Below are 23,350 nucleotides of genomic sequence, written 5' to 3'. Positions count from 1 at the left end.
GCTGTTTTAAACTAATCTTGTTGGTCCTTATAGATATGGTAATCCTTTATAAGAATTTTCAAAAAGTTTGAGAATTTCACGAAACGCGACGCGAAAAATCATAAAACTTTTTTAGGAACAACAGTCCTGCGGGAGGTTCTGATACAATCGTGAAAATTTTGTCGTTTTGTTCGCGTCGCGTTTTCAAGCACTCAACCCCGGGTTTCCTTCGACGGTTTCTGAGAAAGACCGGACTTTTTTTGTTGGTTAAGTAAGATATTTCTAATATATATCACGTGACTAGCACCTTCTTTGTTTAAAAGTTGAAATGAACTTTTGAAGACGATTAGTCGGTACTAGCACACCCATTACAACCACAATGGATGCACTGTTTGAAAGTTACTTCCATTCCTTTCTTTTCTGCGTCGCGCTCCAATTGTGCCCGTGGTACACGGCAGATGCAAGTGGTGCCGTTGTTGGATTCTCCTGATTGAATGCAACGAAGACAGCAAAGTTTCTCATAACCCTTTTTCCTCCATTTAGCAATTAATTGTTTGTCGGCATATTTCTCCCTTAACAGCCACAGGTACAACTCTCTAGAGATCAGCTTACGTTTGTAGAACAGCATGTATACGTATCGCGAGCGCTCGTGGTGGACCTGCATTATCTTCCACAGATTTTCGGACCCCTTGACCCCGACTTTTGAGTCTCCAGTACTTTGAATATCTTGCAATCGCTTTTCGAAGTCTTGTAACGTGGGTTCAATCTTAGCAAACCCTTCAGGAGCCATCTTTGTACGTCTAGTAGCAATTCTTGGCATAGTTAAAACGGTTTCAAATATATATATATGTTTGTAAGCAAAAGGTTAGATGGTGCTGATTTCTTTAATGTATTTCCCACCTGTCTTAAGTATTATAAACTCTCTTATACCAGCATCCAGTTAATATCTTTCTCCCTCTTCAGTTGATTAACTTAACACCTCTTCTCGAAATTTTCAAAACTTTTCCACCGAGGGACAAAAAAATAAATGATCACGTGCCCAGATAAAACACCGCGCAAAAAAATATTTTCGACACCAGCAGGATTTGAACCAGCGCGGGCAGAGCCCAAGAGATAACCAAACATTTGTAGTAATAACAGTTCGAGTCTCTCGCCTTAACCACTCGGCCATAGTGCCACGAAATTCAGAAAATTCCAAAAGTGACACACTGCCTTATTCTGAAGAAAATATAAAAGTTTAGTGAACTAGAGTATATTATAATGTTAAAATGTAGCGACAGGACTAAAAAGGCTAACATTAGCTTTGTTGTGGAATTATTAGGTATCAATACTTAGTGTATAGAATCTGAGATAGAATGTTTGCCTCTAGTAGTCTCTTCAAGCTTTATTTTATTTAATTCGGAGATTTATAATACGATAATCGATCGGTCTCTTTATATTATATATAATTTTGAGCTGAAGCAGACATACTGTGTGTCAGAAATTAAGAGTAATATGCACAACACTTAATTTCAATAGGTAAAGAACTACCTTTAAGCACAGTTATTATGAAGCGTGTTAAAATATGAAACAAAATATGTGGCAACATGAAACAAAGTTAATCGCATTATGAAACAAAGTATAATTCGAACCTCAATTGAGGTTAGAATAAAACATATATAAAGACAAAGAATTCTGAACTTACATTCGAAGTTAGATTCTATTTGTTCTATAAATAATAAATAATATAAAGAGACTGATCGATTATCGTATTAAAAAATGTCCGAATTAAATAAAGTAAAGCTTGAAGACACTAATAGAGGCAAACACTCTATCTCAGATTCTCTACAATTTGAAATATGACATTTGTTACAGATTTTATACCAGAACCACTTTCCAACACTAACTTGTTCAAACCAACTGAGGTAGGTCTATTGGAAATATCGCATCGTGTGGTAATGTCACCAATGGCTAGATTTAGAGTTAGCTCTCCAGGTAATGTCCCTCGTAAAGAGTGGGATATTAAATATTATTCGGCAAGATCTACTCGTCCTGGTTCATTAATATTTACAGGGACAACATTAATTGCACCTGATGCTACGGGGTTTGACCATGCACCAGGTATTTGGTCAGATGAACAGGTTGAACAATGGACAGCCATCATCGAAAGTATCCATAAAAATAAGTCATTCATGTTTGTACAATTAGGTGCTTTAGGTAGACTTGGTTCTCCTAAATGTCTTCAGAAAAACGGTTATCCTTACGTATCTGCTTCTTCTGGACTATACCCTACATCTGAGCTGGAAAAGGAAGCTAAGGAGTCCGGGAACCTTCTAAGGGCGCTAACTATAAATGAAATTGATCAGTATGTGGAGTTGTATAAGAAAGCTGCGAGCAATGCCATTAGAGTAGGCGCATACGGCATTGAATTGCATTGTTTGGTGGGGTATTTAATGAATCAATTCCTTGATCCAAAATCTAACCATCGTACAGACCAATATGGTGGCCCTATTGAGAATAGAGCACGTTTCCCATTAGAAGTATTGGATGCCTTAATTGAAACAGTAGGTGCTGAAAGATTAGGTATTAGAATATCTCCATACAACGTATTTGGTGATATGTCTGGTGCAGAAGATCCTATATTAATGACGCAATATGCTTATCTTATTAGTGAGATAGAAAGAAGGGCCCATAAAGGAAACCGTATAGCATATGTTCATATCTTAGAACCTAGAGTCACTAACATTTACTTGGCTGAAGGGGAAGGTAATTATACCGGTGGTACAAATGACTTTATCTATTCGATCTGGAAGGGACCAGTTATCAGAAGCGGTAATTATGCTCTGCATCCTGAAGATGCCAAAGAAGTTGTAAAAGATAACAGAACATTAATCAGTTATGCTAGATTTTTTACTTCCAATCCAGATTTACCAGAGCGTTTGGAGAAAGGGTTACCACTTACCAAATATAATCGTGACTTGTTCCTCGCATACACAGAAGAAGGGTATAATGATTACCCAACTTATGAACAGTTGATAAATGCTGGAATCTAGAAAAGCTGTACTATTATGTATTTTATAATCAAATATCTTATTTGAATTAATATATAATTAATAAAAACAAATTTGTTTTTTAACCAATTTTCATGTTTTGTTAAAATTTTATGAATTTATAGTTATAAAGTTAAAGCAAAAATAAGCGAACCCCTTTAATCTAGTAAACAAATATTACAGTGATAACCAATTATACTTCTCAATTCGTTGATAAAGAAACATCACAAATCATAATTTGAATTATAATATTATTCGGATTACTTCTCATATAATCTTTAAATATAATTGGGTTAAGCAAAATAACTAGTTTTTATATAACTTCTAAACTACTTAAAATAAATATTTGTGACTAAAAGGTTTTTTAAAAAGCATAAGTTTTTGGACAAATAACGATCACACAATTCATTTATAGCTACTTGATAGCACCACAAATTTCTATGCAATTATAATCTAGCTCTCTTGCATTGTAATAGCCATTCTCTCCACATACAAAGAATCATTATCCAAGCCATAAATAACGCAACAAACCCAACACTGATATTGAACGTGAACATTGGCGTATAACCTCTATAGTCCATTGCCTCTATAACTTGATCAGTAGATTCCATGAAAATAAGACCTCCTGCTAGTAAGCAAAGTGCAGTTATGACCTCCGTTATTGGTTTTGATGGATAGTCATCGGTCAAAGGTTTAAAATATAAGATCAAAAAGGTAAAAATTCTAAAAAATGACCCATAAGACAATAAATAACCCCACTGCATATGAACTGAAGTAGAGGTATGTGACGCTTGTGCATGTTGCGACATAAGAATTCCTGTCCAGAAAATAGTCATTGTTGGGAAAGGGTTGGGACTGTAACCAGGAGAAGCAGCAAATACTTCGTTGCTGGAAATGCTACTAGTTTTCAAAGTGTAATAATATCTCCAATTATTAAGTTTGAGCTCAGATAAAAGACCACATAGACCTGTTCCAATATACATAAATGCAATAGATACATGCTGTAAATCTTTAGCGGTCCATGCACCCCCAGAGCCTGCCAAATGTTCTAAAAACACATTTGTAGAACCATAAAAGAAAATCAGGAACGATTCAATGAACTCCACAGTTAGAGTACCTCTAGGCATGTACCTGAGCCGGTGGGAGTTTACACGTTGTGGATTTGTATAAGTAACACGATTCCATGCCCAACCACGAGTTTGACCAAGACCACAATAACGAGCCAAAGAAATGACACCAAGGATTACAAACACAGCACCTTTAATCCAATGGGCAAGTAAATTAAACACACGTGGACCTTTTCCGAATAAATTTCCGACAGCAAGTCCAACACAGTTATTAAATAAAATGTATAACATCAATGGGTAATTTAATGTATTGAATATGAGAGAACATAATCCGCCAAATGTCCATGCAATCCTTTGAACCCATTGCGACCTAAATATTTTATAACTTAAGAAATGTGTCTGTGGCGAAATGTTTTGCCTTAATGAATCTGTTTCAATATCTTGTTCAGGAGTAGAACCTGGAGAACCACCGGATGGGTACATTTTCAAAGGGATACCTTCCCCTAGAAGAGAATATTCGGATATATCTTCAATGACAATAGTTGAGGCGATTCTTGATAACAAAGCAACAACAAAATGTACTATTATAAACACAAATAGTACAATTGACGTAGTTTTATAAATATTACCTGGATACCATTCGTGAGGGAACGTAGCACTAAACACAGCCGCCAGGACCAACGAGGATACAGTCAGCGCCAGATTAATCGCTAACCATGGCAGATACCATCCAGAAGCAACTGAATTTAGTACTAATGAAATCGGATACGATATAAACATCACCAAAGACATAGTGGCTACGTGATATTTAAAAGCAAAACGATTCCCTTCTAGCGTATTGAAAAATGTCTCTGATGAATAATTCTGCCAATACATTTTTTCTGCAGGTGTCAACCCTGGCCTTTCAAGTATAGGTAACCCATGCAAATGACTTGCCTCATAGGGAGTTGGTGTAATATGTGCTGTTTGAGCGGTAGTTGTTACAGGCTCCACCTCTGTCATATCCATATCCATACCCATATCCATTGCAGCAACCTGTGCTGCAATGGCTAGTAAGTAAACACGTCTTAATTTCATAATATCGTTTGTTGAGGTTGTCAATTTTATTTATTAATTGTTTATAACTGTCAATAAAGTCAACCCTTTTAATACCATTGCTATTATAAATACAATCCCCTGAAATCAAAACAAGCTTCAGAAGCGGTAAAAACGGATTGAACGGACGCAACGCCTGGGATCACGAAAAGCAATAAACCGCGCAACTCCGAAATTTCTGATCCACAACAGAAGAAGTATAACAAGTTGATAGACCTTGAGGTTTAACTTCAACCGTGCTTTGCAAGGAATGGGAGCGGAGTGGTAGCTTTCCGATTGCTCGTAACTTGTGTGTCTTGTTACAAGGAAGTGATATAATTTATGAGAGAATAATGAAGGCGGAGAACTGCAACGGGTCTGTCAAAACATGGCGTAATATATCTCTTGTTAAACTAACGAGAGTAGAAAAAAAAATAACGCATATATACTACTTTTTTGAACTGGAAATACCATATATGTATGCTTCATTATCTTTAGAAGTGTGAAACACTGCCATTGGCCTTTTACACTAAATGATTAGAGCTAGGTGATATTCTCATGTATAGTTAGAAAACATTAGGGCAATACGTACATCTTCGCAAAACATAGATTAATATCTTATTTCAGTGGTAACGCTCTTTTCATCCATTAAAATTACCTAATAGTATTGTAGATATTTTAAATACCAATAAAATCCAGAAAAGGTGTGCGATGGTGGCAGTTCTGTATAGTGAAAAAACAGACAAAAATTAGCCGCCCAGGGAGTGGTCAGGCCCCCCTTATTAAAAAAACTCGTTTCTCACCAAATACAAGTCTTGCATAGAAGTATCACCGTCGTAATACTCAAAACATAAATCTCGTCATACAAAATGACAATACTGACAACATATAGGGGCATACAAGAGATTGCAATGATTAAAAGAGGATCATTCCCAAACAGTAGGGTCAGATTATATATTTATATGCACGCTCCATTACAGAGTAGTAGTACCATATCTAACCAAAGATTCATTATTTCATGATCGATATACACTACTTGGTAATGGATTCGTACAACCACCCAAAAAATATGTAGATACTCGTCTTTTAAGCCTGTGGTCGGATCGTCATTGTGATAATACCAATCGATCACCCACCTAGGGTGAGTAGCAAATAAGAATTACAAACCCTGAAATAGGGTTACCATCCTAATTTTCCACTAAAAATAGAATTAGGGGGTAACACAAAGCCCTAATTTCAAACCCTACTAAAAGTCACGTGGCTTACTCGGAGTGAAAATATTCCCGAAGTTCGGACCGAAAGCAACTTATTTAGTTCTCCGTTTGACCGAAGATTGACTCAAAATGACGAAAAATCCGTTTTGTTTTTTGAGCCTAATGAGTTTTTACAACAAGGTGTGTTCGACACCCTTCTCTTTTAAACTTATAACCAAATTTCCTGTTGTATCATTATTATTCTTACTAGTATTATAATCCAACGTCACGCTCCTGATCGCAAGATAGTCGTCCTTTCCTCCGGAGTAAAGGGAACACCTATTATAGTTCGATGTCACTTCACGACACTCATATATAAACCTTGATCAAAAAACATTTTTCCAGATTAGAATTGTATTTTAGATGTTAAGTTTTTCCATTTTCTTGTTCAAATATATATCTAAAATAACTAATCAATCATACATATAACAAAACACTATTTACTATGGTTAAGATTTCTTTGGAAAACGTTCAAATATTTGCAGATGTCGACGCAAAACCACAATTTGCTCCTTCTACCACTACTGTGGCTGATATTTTGACTAAAGATGCTTTGAAATTCGTCATTTTATTACATAGAACTTTCAATGAAACTCGTAAACAATTATTACAAAATCGTAAATTACAACAGGGTCAATTAGATTCAGGAAAGGCGAAATTAGATTTCTTAACAGAAACTCAACAAATTAGAGATGATCCTGTTTGGCAGGGCCCTATTCTAGCTCCAGGTTTAATCAATAGATCCACTGAAATCACTGGTCCTCCATTAAGAAATATGCTGATTAATGCTTTAAACTCCCCGGTTAACACTTACATGACCGATTTTGAAGATTCTTTGGCACCAACTTGGTTAAACATTGTCTACGGTCAAGTTAATTTATACGATGCAATTCGTGACCAAATCAATTTTACTACACCAAGAAAGGATTACAAACTAAATAATAAATTTGCTGACTCTCCTACTATTATTGTTAGACCAAGAGGCTGGCATATGGAAGAAAAACACGTTTACGTCGATGGTGAACCAATTAGTGCCTCCATTTTTGATTTTGCATTGTATTTCTACCATAACGCTCATAATTTGATCTCCTCAGGAAAAGGACCTTACTTCTATTTACCAAAGATGGAACATCATCTAGAGGCTAAACTATGGAATGATATTTTCAATGTGGCCCAAGATTTTTTAGCCATCCCAAGAGGTACCATTAGAGCCACTGTTCTTATCGAGACTTTACCTGCCGCTTTCCAAATGGAGGAGATTATTTATCAATTAAGACAGCACTCCAGTGGGTTGAATTGTGGTCGTTGGGATTACATCTTCTCCACTATTAAGAAGTTGAGAAACGATCCATCTCATATCCTACCAAACAGAGATCTTGTCACCATGACCTCTCCATTTATGGCCGCCTATGTTAAGAGACTAATTAACACTTGTCATCGTAGAGGTGTCCATGCAATGGGAGGTATGGCTGCACACATTCCAATTAAGGATGATGAAGTTGCTAACAATATCGCTATGGATAAAGTCCGTAAGGATAAGATCAGAGAACTAACTAACGGCCATGACGGTTCTTGGGTAGCTCATCCAGCTTTAGCACCAATTTGTAATGAAGTTTTCAGTAACATGGGTACTCCAAACCAAATTTATTTTGTTCCTGATGTGAATATTACAGAAGCAGATTTGTTAAACACTAACTGTGAAGGCGCTAAGATCACCACGGACGGTATTAAAGTAAACTTAGATATCGGTTTGCAATACATGGAAGCTTGGTTAAGGGGCTCTGGTTGTGTTCCAATTAACAACCTAATGGAAGATGCTGCTACAGCCGAAGTTTCTCGTTGTCAATTGTACCAATGGGTCCATCACAATAGTGTACTACAGGACACCAATGAATCAATTACTCCTGATATCACTGCTAAGATTCTACAAGAACAAGTCGATATTCTAGCCGCTAAGAGTCCTGTAGGTGACAAGAACAAGTTCGCTTTGGCTGCCAAATATTTCTTACCAGAAATTACAGGGGAGAAATTTAGTGACTTCCTGACAACTTTATTGTACGACGAAATTGTCACTAAGAAAGAAAAATCAATCGACATCACTTCTTTGAAATAAGGGTTATGCATCATCACTCTTCTATAATATACTTCTCTATAATACAAAATGAGGAAATTCGTTCCTTAAAGCATATATTAAATAATAAATATTCTTATGTTCTTTTCTATTTTCATTATGTCATTTCATCCCTGGTAACTGATTTTCATCGCAGTTGTTTTGATCAATAAATGAAACAGAATTATCTAATTTATCTTGCGGTTTAACACCAACAAGGGAATAAACCATCTCATCTCATTATATCACATATCCATAATTGGCATAGGTAAACATCCAGAAGGACCTTTCTAAACGAGAAATTTTGTATATATGTTTATGTATTTATTAGCTATAGAAGATCGACAATACCTATTTGTGCTATACATCGATATGTTACCAATGTAACGAAGGCAGCAAATATCGGGAAGAATAAAAAAAGTCATTTTATTTCATCTTATCAAGAAAAATCACAGAACAAGAAGAAATAGTCAGTCTTGATCAAACGCTTTACTATGATTGGTCTGGGTGGATTCCTCTTTCTAAATAGGAAGCGTAGGAAATAAACAGACGCTCTATAATAGCAAAAGGAAATACACCAAAAAAACAATCACAAAGACACTTCCAAAATTGACCTAAATGGGTCACTCTATGCATACTTAATTGTAAAACAAAAAAGAAGGAAGAAAATTTCATACAATGTATCTAAGATGTATCGTTTAACGATATTAGTGATGTTATAAACCAAACAAAACTGATTTACCTCTATGTAAACCTCTAACGTAGATCGTACAACTTGGAATGAAATAACAAAAAACTATTATTTAACAAAATATTAACCCGAACAGATTCAAATTCTACTACCAAGTGTCCTGTGGACCTGACCAATCTCTTTGAACTATTCTGTGGTTACGGTTCTGTCTTTTTCTTCGAACGACTCATTACTGGAAATGGCCGTTCTATGGATCTCAATTTCTTGAGAGGACGCGTTTCGGACACAGAAAACTACGCAGTAAAAATAATGGCAAAGACAGCGAAATACCAGATCTCAGGACCGTAAATCGTCCTTGCTACGGTATTCTTAAGGTACCCAAGCTGGCAACTAGTCACCCGAAACTGCCGCTCATCATGATGACTATCAGTCTGTCATTATTCTAAAGCATCATGTTTCCCCCCATCTTTCCATCTGCTTGTGCGGGAGAAGTAATGTAAGAGCTACTGTCACTTGAATGGGTTGCTACCCTTTTGGTATTAAGTAAGCAACGTAATCTGGATGCATTTATTTAGCTAATTTTGATGAAAGAAAAGAAGTCTTTCTCAGACTTGAAGAAAATTATGTGCTAATATTGTAAGAAATGTGATTGACTATGAAAAGAAGTCTTATATACGATAAGAAGATTATATATATATATATGCAACGCAATTAATTTATATGACAATATTATGAAATATTCAAGTCTTGCAAAAACAATTATTGGATCTTATTAAATACTAATCAACGTCTATATTTTGAATTATATCATCTCCGAGTACTACAACAATATTATCAAGATGAACGAAGACTTCAAGAAATTTGCAAATTTCCAAATATACAATGGTGTCGACTCTGGCACTGAAGAAACGATTAAAAATCTAGCAAAAGATTTAAGTGTTAACAGTGGCCTAAAAGCAGAAAATTACACTACTTCCAGAAGTAGTGAAGTTGACTCTGTACTCTCTAATATGAATGGTACCGATCCAACTTCCCCAGACCTCGAAGATCAAAGACTAAACCCTCATAGTGAGGAATTTTCAAGTACATTATGGGTGAAAAATCTTGGCGCAGTAATTAATAATGACCCAGAATACTACAAACCATACTCATTGGATTGTATATGGCAAAACCTCTCCACTTATGGTGAAACCACAGGTATTGAGTCCCAAGCTAATTTACTTAATGCCCCACAAAAGATACTTAACAAAATATATAGAAAGGTTAAACCAGTCAGAAAAGAAAAGTCATTTACGATTTTGAAAGAAATGGAAGGTTGTATAAATCCTGGTGAAATGTTGGTAGTTTTAGGTAAACCTGGTTCTGGTTGTACAACATTATTAAAATCTATATCAAACAACACTCAAGGATTCAAGATAACAAAAGAGTCAAAACTTTCATATGCTGGTTTCTCTCCAAAGGAAATCAAGGAACACTACAGGGGTGAAGTAATCTACAATGGTGAGATTGACGTTCATTTCCCAAAGCTAACCGTTTACCAAACTTTATACACTGCCGCTAGATTAAAAACTCCACAAAACAGAATTAAAGGTGTTGAAAGAGATGCATTTGCAAAACATCTTACTGAAGTTACCATGGCTACTTACGGTCTTTCACACACAAGAGATACAATAATTGGTAACGATTTAATAAGAGGTGTTTCTGGTGGTGAACGTAAAAGGGTGTCCTTGGCTGAAGCAAGTATATGTGGTGCTAAATTTCAATGTTGGGATAATGCAACAAGAGGTTTAGATTCATCAACAGCGTTAGATTTCATTCGTGCCCTAAGGGTCAATGCAACGACTATGGGCAATTCTTCTACCGTAGCTATCTATCATTGTTCAGAAGATTCTTTCAATCTGTTCGATAAAGTATGTGTTCTAGATCAGGGTTACCAGTTATTTTTTGGTCCTTGTGAAGATGCTAAGCGTTATTTTGAAGACATGGGTTATGTTTGTCCACCAAGACAAACCACTGCTGACTTTCTAACATCTGTAACAAGTCCAGAAGAAAGAATACTTAACAAGGAGTTTCTAAAGAAAGGCATAATGATTCCACAAACACCAAAGGACATGAATGAATACTGGAAAAAATCAGAAGCCTATGCTATTCTGACTCGTGAAATCGAAGCTAAACTTTCTAAAAACGTAGAGGAATCTCGTAGAATGATCAAAGAAGCTCACATCGCAAGACAATCCAAAAGAACAAGAGCTTCCTCTCCATACACAGTCAATTATGGTCTACAAGTCAAATATCTACTCTACAGGGATATTTGGAGAATAACAAACTATCCTACAGTAAATCTATTCATGCTGTTTGGTAACTCAACAATGGCATTGATTTTAGGTTCGATGTTCTACAAAATCATGAAGCATCAGGATACTGAGAGTTTCTATTTCAGAGGTGCCGCTATGTTTTCTGCTATTCTTTTTAACGCATTCTCATGTCTATTGGAGGTTTTTTCATTATACGAGGCAAGACCTATTATCGAAAAACACAAATCATATTCTTTATACCATCCAAGTGCCGACGCTTTTGCATCTATTATCTCTCAAATTCCAACCAAGCTTTCTATTGCTATCTGTTTTAACATTATCTTCTATTTTTTGGTAAATTTTAAACGTGATGCAGGATCATTCTTTTTCTACTTTTTAATTAACATTGTGACTGTTTTCTCTATGTCTCACATGTATAGAACTTTTGGTTCGTTAACTAGATCACTTCCAGAGGCTATGTTTCCTGCTGCTGTTTTGCTTCTAGCTATGGCAATGTACACTGGGTTTGCTATTCCAAAGACGAAAATGTTGGGATGGTCTACATGGATCTGGTATATCAATCCACTGGCGTATCTATTTGAATCTTTAATGATCAATGAATTCCACGATCGTCAATTTACGTGTTCTTCTTTCATCCCAACTGGTGCGATGTATGCTGAATACACTGGTACTCATAGAATTTGTGCTGCTCGTGGTGCTCAAGCTGGTCAAGATTATGTCCTTGGTGATGACTACATTAAAAACAATTATGGTTACGAACATAGTCATAAATGGCGCGGTTTCGGTATTGGTGTTGGCTATTCTGTCTTCTTCCTATTGACCTATTTACTTGTCTGTGAATTTAATCCTGGTAAAGCCCAAAGAGGTGAAATGTTGGTATACCCACAGCATATCATTAGAAAAATGAGAAAACTAAGACAAAGTCTGAAAATTACTGAGTATACCGAAGATGATTTAGAAGCTGGTTCAAGTGATTCTAGCATTACAGATATCACATTATTAGAAGACTCAGGAGAGTTGGAAGAGGAGAAATTTGAATCTGCGGGTCTGTCAAAGTCAAAAGATATCTTCCACTGGAGAAATGTTTGCTATGATATCGACATTAAAGGTAACACCAAAAGAATTTTGAACAATGTCGACGGTTGGGTTAAGCCAGGAACATTAACTGCTTTAATGGGTGTGTCTGGTGCAGGTAAGACCACATTACTCGATTGCTTAGCTGAAAGAATTACGACTGGTATAATTAGCGGTAATATCTTTGTTAATGGTACTACACGTGACGGTTCCTTCCCAAGGTCTATCGGTTATTGTCAACAACAGGATCTACATTTGAAAACATCTACAGTCAGAGAATCACTAAGATTTTCTGCATATTTACGTCAACCAAGCACTGTTTCAATTGAAGAAAAGAACGCATACGTAGAGGAGGTTATCAAAATCTTAGACATGGAAATTTACGCCGATGCTATTGTCGGTGTTCAAGGTGAAGGTTTAAACGTTGAACAAAGAAAAAGATTAACAATTGGTGTCGAATTAGCTGCTAAGCCGAAATTACTTGTTTTCCTTGATGAACCAACATCTGGTCTAGATTCTCAAACTGCCTGGTCTATTTGTCAATTAATGAGAAGACTTGCTGATCAGGGTCAAGCTATCCTTTGTACCATCCATCAACCAACTGCTATTCTTATGGAAAAATTTGACAGATTGCTATTATTAGAAAAAGGTGGTAAGACAGTTTATTTTGGTAAGTTGGGTTCCGGCTGTCGTAACATGATTAATTACTTCGAAAGACACGGCTCTCCAAAATGTCCTTCTGATGCTAATCCAGCCGAATGGATGTTAGACACCATTGGTTCATCAAGTAGCTCACATGTCCAGGAAGATTATCACGACATCTGGATTAATTCTATTGATTACAAAATGGTCCAAAAAGAACTAGATCAACTGGAAAACGTAAATATAAATAATTCCATGAGTGTCAACAATTCTGATGATAACGAATTTGCTACATCATTGATATACCAGACAGCAATAGTCGGTAAACGTCTAATGGAACAATATTGGAGATCTCCACAATATCTATGGTCTAAGTTTGCTTTGACAATTATCAATATGCTATTTATTGGGTTTACATTTTTTAAAACAAAAGCTTCTCTACAAGGGTTACAAAGTCAAACATTGGCCATTTTCATGTTTACTGTCATTTTCAACCCCTTATTACAACAATACTTACCTAACTATGTCCAACAACGTGACCTCTATGAAGTCAGAGAAAGACCATCTAGAACATTCTCTTGGAAGGCGTTTATTGTTTCTCAAATTTTAATCGAAGTCATTTGGAATTTCTTAGCTGGTACAATTGCGTTCTTTATTTACTATTACACCATCGGTTTCTACCGTAACGCCTCAGTTGCTAATCAACTATACGAAAGAGGTGTGTTATTCTGGTTAATATGCACAGCCTACTTTGTCTTTGTCGGTTCAATGGGAATTCTAACCATGTCTGCTATTCAAGTCCTAGAAAATGCTGCTTATGCTGCTAGTTTAATGTTTACTATGTGTCTATCCTTCTGTGGTGTCTTCACTACCAGAAAGGCAATGCCTGGTTTCTGGGTATTCATGTACAGAGTATCACCACTAACATACCTATTAGAATCCTTATTAGCTGTCGGTGTCAGTAATGTTGCAATCGAATGTGATGAAAACGAGTTCTTACAATTGGTTCCACCTGCCGGTCAAACTTGTGGTGATTATCTAAGCCCATATCTTTTTGCGGCACAAACTGGTTACCTAAAAGACCAATTAGCCACAGACGTCTGTAGTCTATGTGAATTATCACATACTAATGATTACTTATCTAGAGTCGACGTCAAATATTCTCAGAGATGGAGAAATTACGGTATCTTCCTTTGTTATATTGTATTCAATTACTCAGCCGGTGTTCTTCTATACTACCTATTTAGAGTTCCAAAGAAGAACAGCACAAAGAGTAAGTCCACATAACCTGTTCAAGCCAATTTAAATATCCCCTTTATAGTACTACTTACTAATTAATATAATTATCTACATTCTTAAACTATTAAAAATATCATTCTTATGATATCATATTAATATATGATTTTCCTGTCTTAACACAGTAATTAAAAACAAATCTGGCAGTGAAAAAAAAAAAGATTTCGAAGTTAAAATTTTTACCTTGCTCAACAGTAGAAAGGAGATGATATTTACAGAAGAGAAAACATTATTGAATCACATCTATGTAATATTATGAGCACTACTACTTAATTGTCGGATTACACAAAATGTATATCGGTAGATTTCTCGTTGACTGTCAATTGGAAAACATCTCCACGACTATAATGACCGACAACATCCAAATCGTACTTGCCCTCAATAATAAGGTCCAGGTCGATATTTGCAACTAGAAGACCTTCTTGTCCACGAAGAGGACCGGCCAATACTTTACCAAAGGGATCAACGATAATACTTCCTCCCTTAAGACATGGCTCATCAGAAGACTCCAATCCAGGCAATATTCTTTCATTATCAGAACCTTCTATTGGGACCCCGTACCCCATCTCTGTGGCCGATGGTACATATTGTACTGCACTGACCACAAATAATCTTCCCTCGAATGCGATATTTTTCATAATTGTTTCCCACATTGGCATGTCTTCAACTGTTGGTGCGCACCACACTTGAACACCTTTAGCATACATGGAATGTCTCAATAAAGGAAGTGTGTTTTCCCAACAGATCGCTCCACCGAGTTTTCCTACTTTTGAATCAACGACAGTTAAAGTAGATCCGTCTCCTTGACCCCATATCAATCTCTCTGACGCCGTGGGTTGTAATTTTCTGTGTTTCCCAATATATCCTAGCTGTGGATCAATAAAAACCATTGTACAATAAAGGGTATAACTATCCCGTTCAATGCACCCAACAACGAGTGAAGCACCTGTCCTCTTGGATAACCCTTCTAGGGTCTTGATCTCTTTACACTCAGGATCGTTACCTATTTTGATCGATTGCTTAAAATACCGTTTAAAATCTCCACGGCCTCGGGGAGTACGGTAACCCACGTAAGCACCAAAATTCGACCCAATCGGATAACCACCAACAGTTGCCTCTGGAATAACTACTAATGACGTTCCAGATTCCTTAATTTGTGATTCATATGATAATATTTTTTCAATAGTGGCAGTGGTACCTTCCGGGGAGGAACCTATCTGTAGAGCAGAAACAATCCTTTTCGACATAATTATTGAAATAGTTTGATGTCAATTAGTATATTATTTTAACGTTTTGAAGAATTTGGGACCACTAGCTTTATATAATATTCGTTATCAGATCGTTGAGCAATAATGTATAAGTCAGGAACCATAATATATTGTGACTGACTGAGCCAATTAGTCACGTGCACATTCGCAATATTTGCTCAGAACAGTCAATGAAGGAAATGCGACACAACTACTTAAAAATCAATAGTCAAGCAACAGTGATTATGAATAACTATCAGAGCATTGACAACAATCTAGTCAAAAAGTTCAGCAATCAAAGATTAGTTAAAAATAGTTCCAACTAATGAACTTATCTTGTTAAAATGTTTTAGTATTTTTTTTTTGTTATAAACTTAATGAATATATAATAATAATAATAATAATAATAATAATTTTAACGAACTAATGCCGAAGTCTAAAGTAACTTTTGTAATTATGCTATTCTCTCTCTACGATTTGGTAAATCGACTGGCTTTCGTCTCATGTGGAGACAAGATCTCATCAATGACCTGGGATCCCACGGTATCGATAAACTGTTCATCTGATAGATTGGTCTTTGGACCATGGTAGTACTTCCTCTTGTACACCATGTAATATATCCAGGATAGAATCCACATACCTGGTCCAATAACACAAGCATAATTCATAGTTGATTTTGCCAAACCGTGTTGTTGAGTTGGGAACATAACAACGAGGATAATAAAGTACTGGAATATGACACCTATCCAGGACACTACTGGGGACCAGAAATCACCTAAGTAGAAAGGACCAGGTCTGAATAAATCCTTACCAAATGTTAGTCTCATAATGGTTGGTGTACTCCATGAGACATAATTACCTGCTACAGCTAAACTAAACAATGCATTAGCGGCAGTGTTATCAATCAAACACAATAATCCTAATAATAGAGCTAAAGTACACGAAAACATAATAGCAAAATATGGAACCTGATACCTGTGGTCAACACGTTTAATGAATCTAGAGAATGGTAAACCATCATCACGAGCGAAAGCATAAGCTTGTCTAGAAATAGCAATAACAATAGAGGAACCCATCAAGAATTGGCAAAACGCAATTAATGACATGAATGCAATTGCCCATTTCTTTCCTAACGAGTCATAAACGATTTGTGCAAGGGCAAAACCATATGGATTATTAATAATTCTATCTAGATCTGGACTAACACAAGCCATTAAACAAATCAGAACCATCCAACCAAGAATCCAACAAGCAGTGATGGAACCAATGATACCTATTGGAACAGATCTCTTTGCATCCTTAGCTTCTTCTGATTGATGGACACAGGAGTCGAAAGAACCAATAGTCCAGATTGCAGGCATTAAACCAGCTAGGCAAAATTGCCATCCGTTATTCCAATCACTGAAATTTTGATATTTACCAAAAATGAACTTACCGTCATTGAACCCACCCATGTTCTTCTTTGTGCCAATTGGTAAAGCGATAAACAATAAAACGACCATGAACAAATTAGCTGCAATACTGAAAGCTTGTATTCTAGCTATTGCCTTTGATCCGATAGAAGTTAGGAATGCCATACTGATAACAGCTGCAGCGAAAATACCATAAAGTTTACCATTTGTGGGGACAAAATTACCATCTTTGGTAAGAATGACAGCTGCCAAGATCTCTTCAGCTAAACCATAATTGACAGAACAGATACCAGCTGCCAATGCAATAGAGTTCGAACAACCAATGATGAAAGAAAAAACTTCTTTGTAACCAACAGGGGCGTAATAATAAGTCCAGTAATATAACCCACCAGCTGTTGGAATAGCACTAGCATTTTCTGCCATTGTTATACCAATTAAAAGAATGAAAAACCCTGAGATAAACCAACCCCAAATTAAGGATACTGGCCCACCTGCTAGACCGCCGGCCATGACTGATGCAATAGAGGGTAAAAGACCCATAATAGAAAATGCAATACCAAACACTTGTAAGGTGGAAAATTGTCTACTTAATTCTTGTTTATAACCGATTTCAGCCAATAATTGACTATCGTCCGCCAAACCAGCGGAATTAATATAGTTAACCTCACCAGCACCAGTCTTTGACTGTACTGAACGTAACGCTCTAATATCGTTACTAATTTCTGTCACTGAACCATAATCTTCATCCACTGTGATTCTATCTTCATTAATTTTTTGTAATTTAATTTCAGACATGTTTAAAATTAATATATATTTTCTATAAGTTTGTGACAAATTGTAGATATCACAATTATTACTACTACTATCAGAACGAAAAGAATCAAGGCAAGAAAAGACAAAACAGTAGACCCTTACTATCAAATCCTTAATAGAACTGTTCTCTTTTATACAATTTTGAAAATCTAGTCACTGAAAGTGCGAAATTTCAAAGAAAATAGATTACGATTCCAAATCAGGGAACCCTCGCACATATTACGAATATCACCGTATTAAATTGTTGTGATAAGCGAAACCTGACAGAATCAAGATCTTCTAGGTTCGTTGATAAGATCATAGTCATTTCAACAAACGGGCAGACAATCTTTACAATGTATTCAAAAGACTGTCAAATGACAACATCTAATTTGATAGAAAGAAGGACTCTAAACATCTCAGAAGGAATGAAAAATGTCGATAAGTGAAAGAAATAACAAGCATTGATCGAGATACAACAACGTTTCTACTAAGGGAGGAGGAAACAAAAAAAAATATATAACGACAACTGATTATCAAAGATAATCTTGACAGAGAGACCATGATATGAAATCTGGCTTAGCAGCCAATGACATGAAAGTTGCTCCAGTCAACCAAGGGCTGTTTCTCATGTATCAGAGAAACAAACGTTGCTCTGATAAGAAAAAATTGCTCCGAACAGGCTGATATCGCTCGCTATCAACAGATGGCGCGTTATCTAATCGTGGGTTTTCGACTATCGGGCGGTATCGCTGTAGCAGAAAGCACGTGACATGATTATTTTGCTACGATAAAGTTTAGGAACTTAGAACAATAAAAAGTTTTACAGCGCTGAACTAACAGTGCATTCCGGTTACTATTTTATCTTATCTGGGAAAGATATATATACCTGTGTAAAATGAAAGCGATACTGATTCGAACAAAAGGTCGAGGTTACAATATTTAATCATTTTAACAATAGTAGAGTTTATATTAGAAATTGAGGACAGATAATTCAATTGGTATAGCTTCGATAAAGACCGAACGAATATGATTTAAAGAAATTAGGGAAAAATACCTGATCTTTTCTTTTGCGATCTTTTGAAAAAAATGTAAACAGACAAGCGATTAATCAACAAATGATATCTTTGTCCATGAAGGTATATATTATACTACAATTGAAAACCTTTTTTTTTGGAGTTGCTATGACTGCACCGCATTAGCTGTTACTGTATGTAGTAATTAAAAGAGATTAAGGACACCATATTTGGTACATTACGAAACAAATATGACTGTTATATTGATCCAGGTATCATCTAGTTGTAACTGCGTGGCTATTAAAAACGTATATATAATTTCATATAAGCAGACATATAAAAATAGCCTCTATCATATTTAAACTTCAATTATCGAATATTTTATCTTCTGTTTCTAATAAGAAGATACGATACGATATATGATCAAATTTCAATTGTTGGATCGCTATTATCATGTTTTTGTTAGAGAACCTCATATCATCACTTACTGAAACTTCATGCGAGCGTTCTTCATTATAATGAATGATAATGTCTCCTGAGGAGTGATGATTAGGGTCGGCATTGCATTACCGAGTATTAAATTTTTGATTTGGCTACCAAGTTCTCAAAATCTAAAATAGTATAAATCTTTACATTTATGACATGACATTCTTTAAAATAGAAATTCTGGATGTGAAAGAGAGCTAAATTAATAGAGTATTCCTCATATTTTGCCACAATTTATTTACAGCTCGATGATATATATACATATTATTCTATATTATGCCGAATGAATAACTTATCCTTAACAAGACCCTGAATTATAAAGATATATTTAAAGATCTCATCTTCTAGATATGTAATTTTCTCATACCTAATACATTCTTTTGAAGGTCATTCAGCAAGACATCATTGTTATGATATATTCTTTACACATCAAGCCAAACAGACTTTTAAAAACAACTTATCAAATTAGCAATCGGGTTCACAAGAGATTGAAACAGGTATGCGCCTTCTTAGCCTCTCTCAAGAAGTTAAGAATGTCCGTGATGGGTTAGTGCAGGGGACAAAAAGTTTAGGATGTGAGGTAAAAATGAATCAATTAACTAATGTATTTGCTATTTGCCCTGATCAAAAATGGCCTACATACAGGCATTGGTTTACACTCAGATACTCAACCAACAGGTGGAGAGTTTGATGATGTTGTGGGTGTCCTTACAGGTCGAGAAGTTCTGAGAGCATTTAAAGACAACAATCATATTCCTTCATACGAGGTAGCAGTTGTTAACTGGGTCAATGAGGAAGGGGATAGGTTCCCAATTTTGATCGTGGTGTCTTCTGTTTGGGTTAGTACTTCAAACTTGAAATATGTATTTAACATTAAATAAATTACCGAGGATAAGGCAACAACTGTTCTAGAGGCTTTAGAAAATATTTCGTTCAGAGTAAAATACTTGCTAATTGTAAAGAAAATCCATTAAAAGCTTATTTCTACTTACATATAAAAGAAGGTCCTATCCTAGAAAAAGACGCCAAGGAAATCAAAATTGTTACAAGTACCCAGGCTTATTCATGGATTGGCATTAATATGAAAGGGATGATTGATCATACTAGCAATACACCTAGATGTATGACAGCAGATACGTACCTAACTGCAGCCAAGATGGTTATGAATATTAACGAGATTGCGGAGAGACATTCAGGTCTTAGTTCCGTTGCTGAAATCCATGTCTAACCAAACGTTGTAAATGTAATCCTTGAAGCTACTAATTTTATTATAGATATTAACTACCCAAATGATGAAGGTCTTGAAAAGATATAGAAAATGTAAAGATGGAACTTGAAAAGATTGTTTCCGTCACAGATATTGTACTAGAATCCAAGAGCTTATTTCATCATGTTACAGCTAATTTCGACCCAACCTTTGTAGATATCGTTTAAAAAAGGGTCTTTCAGATTATCGGAGAGAACAAAATTAAGAAAATATAATCTGGAGCTGGAAATAATTCGTGTTCAACAACTAATGCAAAAGTTCCTACAGCAATGATTTTTATACCTATTAAATGTGCAATTGCCGTATTTCAATTGAATGCAGTTCTCTTGAAGAAATATAAAACGGCTTTAAAGTGTTGCCGAACTCATTTATGAATTATGATAATAGGCGTGTAGACTGATTGTTATACATTATATATCTTCACATTTATAATGGTTGATGTAACATATATATTTAAACATGTTGTATTAAATATTAACAGTTCTATTGATTCGGAGTACCGAGAAAAACATATCTGGGCTGAAAAGAATTTTAAGTTCAGAATTGAAGAAACGTTATTGTATGTATGATATATTTTAGAATTATTTATGTGTTCATATATTTATTATTTATTAAAAAGTTAAAGTTCAATACCATACGAGATAACCTTCCCTGAAGAAATTAAACTATTATAAGAAATACATTGACATCATTATTATAACAGAAGAAGTAAGCGATGCCTTTAGAGTCATTGCCATACCTTCATAACCAAATAGAGTAGATTCAGATCTTGTACTAACAGATGTTACCACAGACAAAACGTTTGTTGATTCATGTGCACTCTTGGTAGTGTGGATGTTGTTATCATTTCCTGAACCATATGTAGAGTCATATTCAGAAACTACAACACTAGATTTTCCAGTTGTCTGTTTACAAGCACCATTACATATGACAGTAGTTATTGTCATACCGTTACTTGTTATAGTAGTAGTTTTGACCACGTCGTTACTAGTTATATCGGTAGTTTTAGTCAATCCATTACTATCTGTTTTTGATTTTGAATCAGATACAACATTGGATGTCTTTGAAGAAATTAAAGAGACACCACTTGAGGTACACTTTGAAATTCCATCAAAATCTGTACTAGAAGTTGAATCATAATAACTAGATTTACCATCGTCGGTACTAGAAGTTGAATTATAATAACTAGATTTACCATCGTCGGTACTAGAAGTTACGTTGTAACTACTAGATTTACCGTCATCAGTAACTATTGTAATAGTGCCTGTCGTCGTTTCAGTTATAGCGTTTGTAATAGTTGCAGTATTAATTTGAGTCACGTTACCAGTAGTACTACCGGTGGTAATCTCGGTGAATTCACTATCTATTGTGGTTGTGTAAACTTTAGTGATGACACCAGTTGAAACAAGGGTTAAGGTCGCTTCACTAAATATCGTAGTAGTTGCGTCAGAATATATAATAACAGAAGTTGGGACTAACTCTGTGGTCGTCTCTGTTACAGCAGTAGTGACATAATCTAGATTAGTGTTTGTAATTGTGCCTGTAGTAGTAGTAAAAGTAGAAGTCGAAGTCGAAGTTTCTTTTTGAGTACTAACAATTGTTTCGACGGTAGTACTTGTGGTTGTCTGCACTTTGGTTATTGGAATAAATTCAGTAAAAGTATAAATTGGGTACAAGTAATCAATATTAACCCAAACTTCTGTTAGTGTTACTGTCCTATCACTATTTGTAATAGGAATCCTTTCTGTAGAAACAGAAGTGTACGTAGTTTCTGCTTCAATAACAGTCGTTGTATGAAAGATCAATTCTGTGATCACAAATGGCACATAGTTGAAAACGGTTGTAGTACTTCTGGTCGATGTTGTCGATTGTGATTTACTTAATGAAATAGATGTAGATACCTCGGTTACCATGATTTCCACATCTTGTGTACTTTCAACGGTCTCCGCATTTGTAATGACATATACATCTTCGGTGGTAATAGTTTCAATTTGAGGTAAAGTTTCTAATTTAGTAATAGTTTCGGTATTTGTAGTGGTCAAAATTTGTAACACGGTTTCTGTTGATAGAACTGTTTGTGTCTCGGTAATTAATTCTGTTGTTGTGAATGTTTGAGTGTCAGTGTAAGTGATTAGTTCAGTGACTTCACTTTCATTGGTGATTACATTCGTGGAAGTACCAATTTTAGTTTGAGTAACGACACCGGTTGTAGCATAGACTGATGTTAGCACCGTTGTGAAAGGAACCAATTTTGTGGTGGTACCTGTAGTCACTTGTAAAATTGTTGTAGGAGCCCTTTTTACAAGAGCAGCTCCACTAACTAGTGTCGAAAGGGTCTGTGATATTAATAAAAATTGCAATAAAACGTTCATAACTTTTTGATATTGCTGATATTATGAAATTCTTTACTTGAATATTGAGAAAGAAAAAAAGAAAAGGACTACGTACGAAGAACATGTGTATATTCTTTTAGTTCTATAATTCAATTTGAGCTCAGATAATTTATCATTCTTATATACAAGAAAATTTAAATTAATAATCAAGATACCCAATAATAACGATAACCTGACGAATGCAACACCAACAACAAGTGCGTACAA

General features: G+C 35.5%; 8 protein-coding genes and 1 non-coding gene across 9 annotated transcripts; 3 read left to right on the top strand and 6 right to left on the bottom strand.

The window, feature by feature from the left end:
- Nucleotides 1-325: 325 nt before the first annotated feature.
- On the bottom strand, nucleotides 326-799 carry BUD31 (U2 snRNP complex subunit BUD31; the record flags this gene model as incomplete). Its single annotated transcript, XM_041550671.1, has 1 exon — nucleotides 326-799. The coding sequence occupies one exon, from the start codon at nucleotides 797-799 to the stop codon at nucleotides 326-328; it is 474 nt and encodes a 157-aa protein (XP_041406605.1).
- A 250-nt stretch (nucleotides 800-1,049) lies between these two features.
- Nucleotides 1,050-1,156, bottom strand: KABA2_05S00330. Its single transcript has 2 exons — nucleotides 1,119-1,156; nucleotides 1,050-1,095 (listed from the first exon to the last, which is right to left on the bottom strand). It is a non-coding gene; the product is annotated as a tRNA-Ser (tRNA).
- A 661-nt stretch (nucleotides 1,157-1,817) lies between these two features.
- On the top strand, nucleotides 1,818-3,011 carry KABA2_05S00308 (alkene reductase; the record flags this gene model as incomplete). Its single annotated transcript, XM_041550670.1, has 1 exon — nucleotides 1,818-3,011. One exon carries the CDS (start codon nucleotides 1,818-1,820, stop codon nucleotides 3,009-3,011), a length of 1,194 nt encoding a protein of 397 aa, XP_041406604.1.
- A 443-nt stretch (nucleotides 3,012-3,454) lies between these two features.
- Nucleotides 3,455-5,152, bottom strand: TVS1 (Tvs1p; the record flags this gene model as incomplete). The annotated part of the gene is made up of 1 exon (XM_041550669.1): nucleotides 3,455-5,152. One exon carries the CDS (start codon nucleotides 5,150-5,152, stop codon nucleotides 3,455-3,457), a length of 1,698 nt encoding a protein of 565 aa, XP_041406603.1.
- A 1,695-nt stretch (nucleotides 5,153-6,847) lies between these two features.
- KABA2_05S00264 (malate synthase) lies at nucleotides 6,848-8,515 on the top strand (the record flags this gene model as incomplete). The annotated part of the gene is made up of 1 exon (XM_041550668.1): nucleotides 6,848-8,515. One exon carries the CDS (start codon nucleotides 6,848-6,850, stop codon nucleotides 8,513-8,515), a length of 1,668 nt encoding a protein of 555 aa, XP_041406602.1.
- Nucleotides 8,516-10,042: 1,527 nt separating this feature from the next.
- KABA2_05S00242 (pleiotropic drug resistance family ABC transporter) lies at nucleotides 10,043-14,521 on the top strand (the record flags this gene model as incomplete). The annotated part of the gene is made up of 1 exon (XM_041550667.1): nucleotides 10,043-14,521. The coding sequence occupies one exon, from the start codon at nucleotides 10,043-10,045 to the stop codon at nucleotides 14,519-14,521; it is 4,479 nt and encodes a 1,492-aa protein (XP_041406601.1).
- Nucleotides 14,522-14,811: 290 nt separating this feature from the next.
- Nucleotides 14,812-15,777, bottom strand: KABA2_05S00220 (carbon-nitrogen hydrolase family protein; the record flags this gene model as incomplete). Its single annotated transcript, XM_041550666.1, has 1 exon — nucleotides 14,812-15,777. One exon carries the CDS (start codon nucleotides 15,775-15,777, stop codon nucleotides 14,812-14,814), a length of 966 nt encoding a protein of 321 aa, XP_041406600.1.
- A 470-nt stretch (nucleotides 15,778-16,247) lies between these two features.
- On the bottom strand, nucleotides 16,248-17,984 carry UGA4 (Uga4p; the record flags this gene model as incomplete). The annotated part of the gene is made up of 1 exon (XM_041550665.1): nucleotides 16,248-17,984. The coding sequence occupies one exon, from the start codon at nucleotides 17,982-17,984 to the stop codon at nucleotides 16,248-16,250; it is 1,737 nt and encodes a 578-aa protein (XP_041406599.1).
- Nucleotides 17,985-21,418: 3,434 nt separating this feature from the next.
- KABA2_05S00176 (uncharacterized protein) lies at nucleotides 21,419-23,122 on the bottom strand (the record flags this gene model as incomplete). The annotated part of the gene is made up of 1 exon (XM_041550664.1): nucleotides 21,419-23,122. The coding sequence occupies one exon, from the start codon at nucleotides 23,120-23,122 to the stop codon at nucleotides 21,419-21,421; it is 1,704 nt and encodes a 567-aa protein (XP_041406598.1).
- Nucleotides 23,123-23,350: the final 228 nt, after the last annotated feature.

This window comes from Maudiozyma barnettii (genome assembly GCF_903064755.1).
Source record: "Maudiozyma barnettii strain CLIB 1767 genome assembly, contig: KABA2_05, whole genome shotgun sequence".
Classification (NCBI taxonomy): Eukaryota; Fungi; Ascomycota; class Saccharomycetes; order Saccharomycetales; family Saccharomycetaceae; genus Maudiozyma; species Maudiozyma barnettii.
Note: the sequence above shows the minus strand (reverse complement) of the source record. Positions and strands in the feature narration are given on the sequence as shown.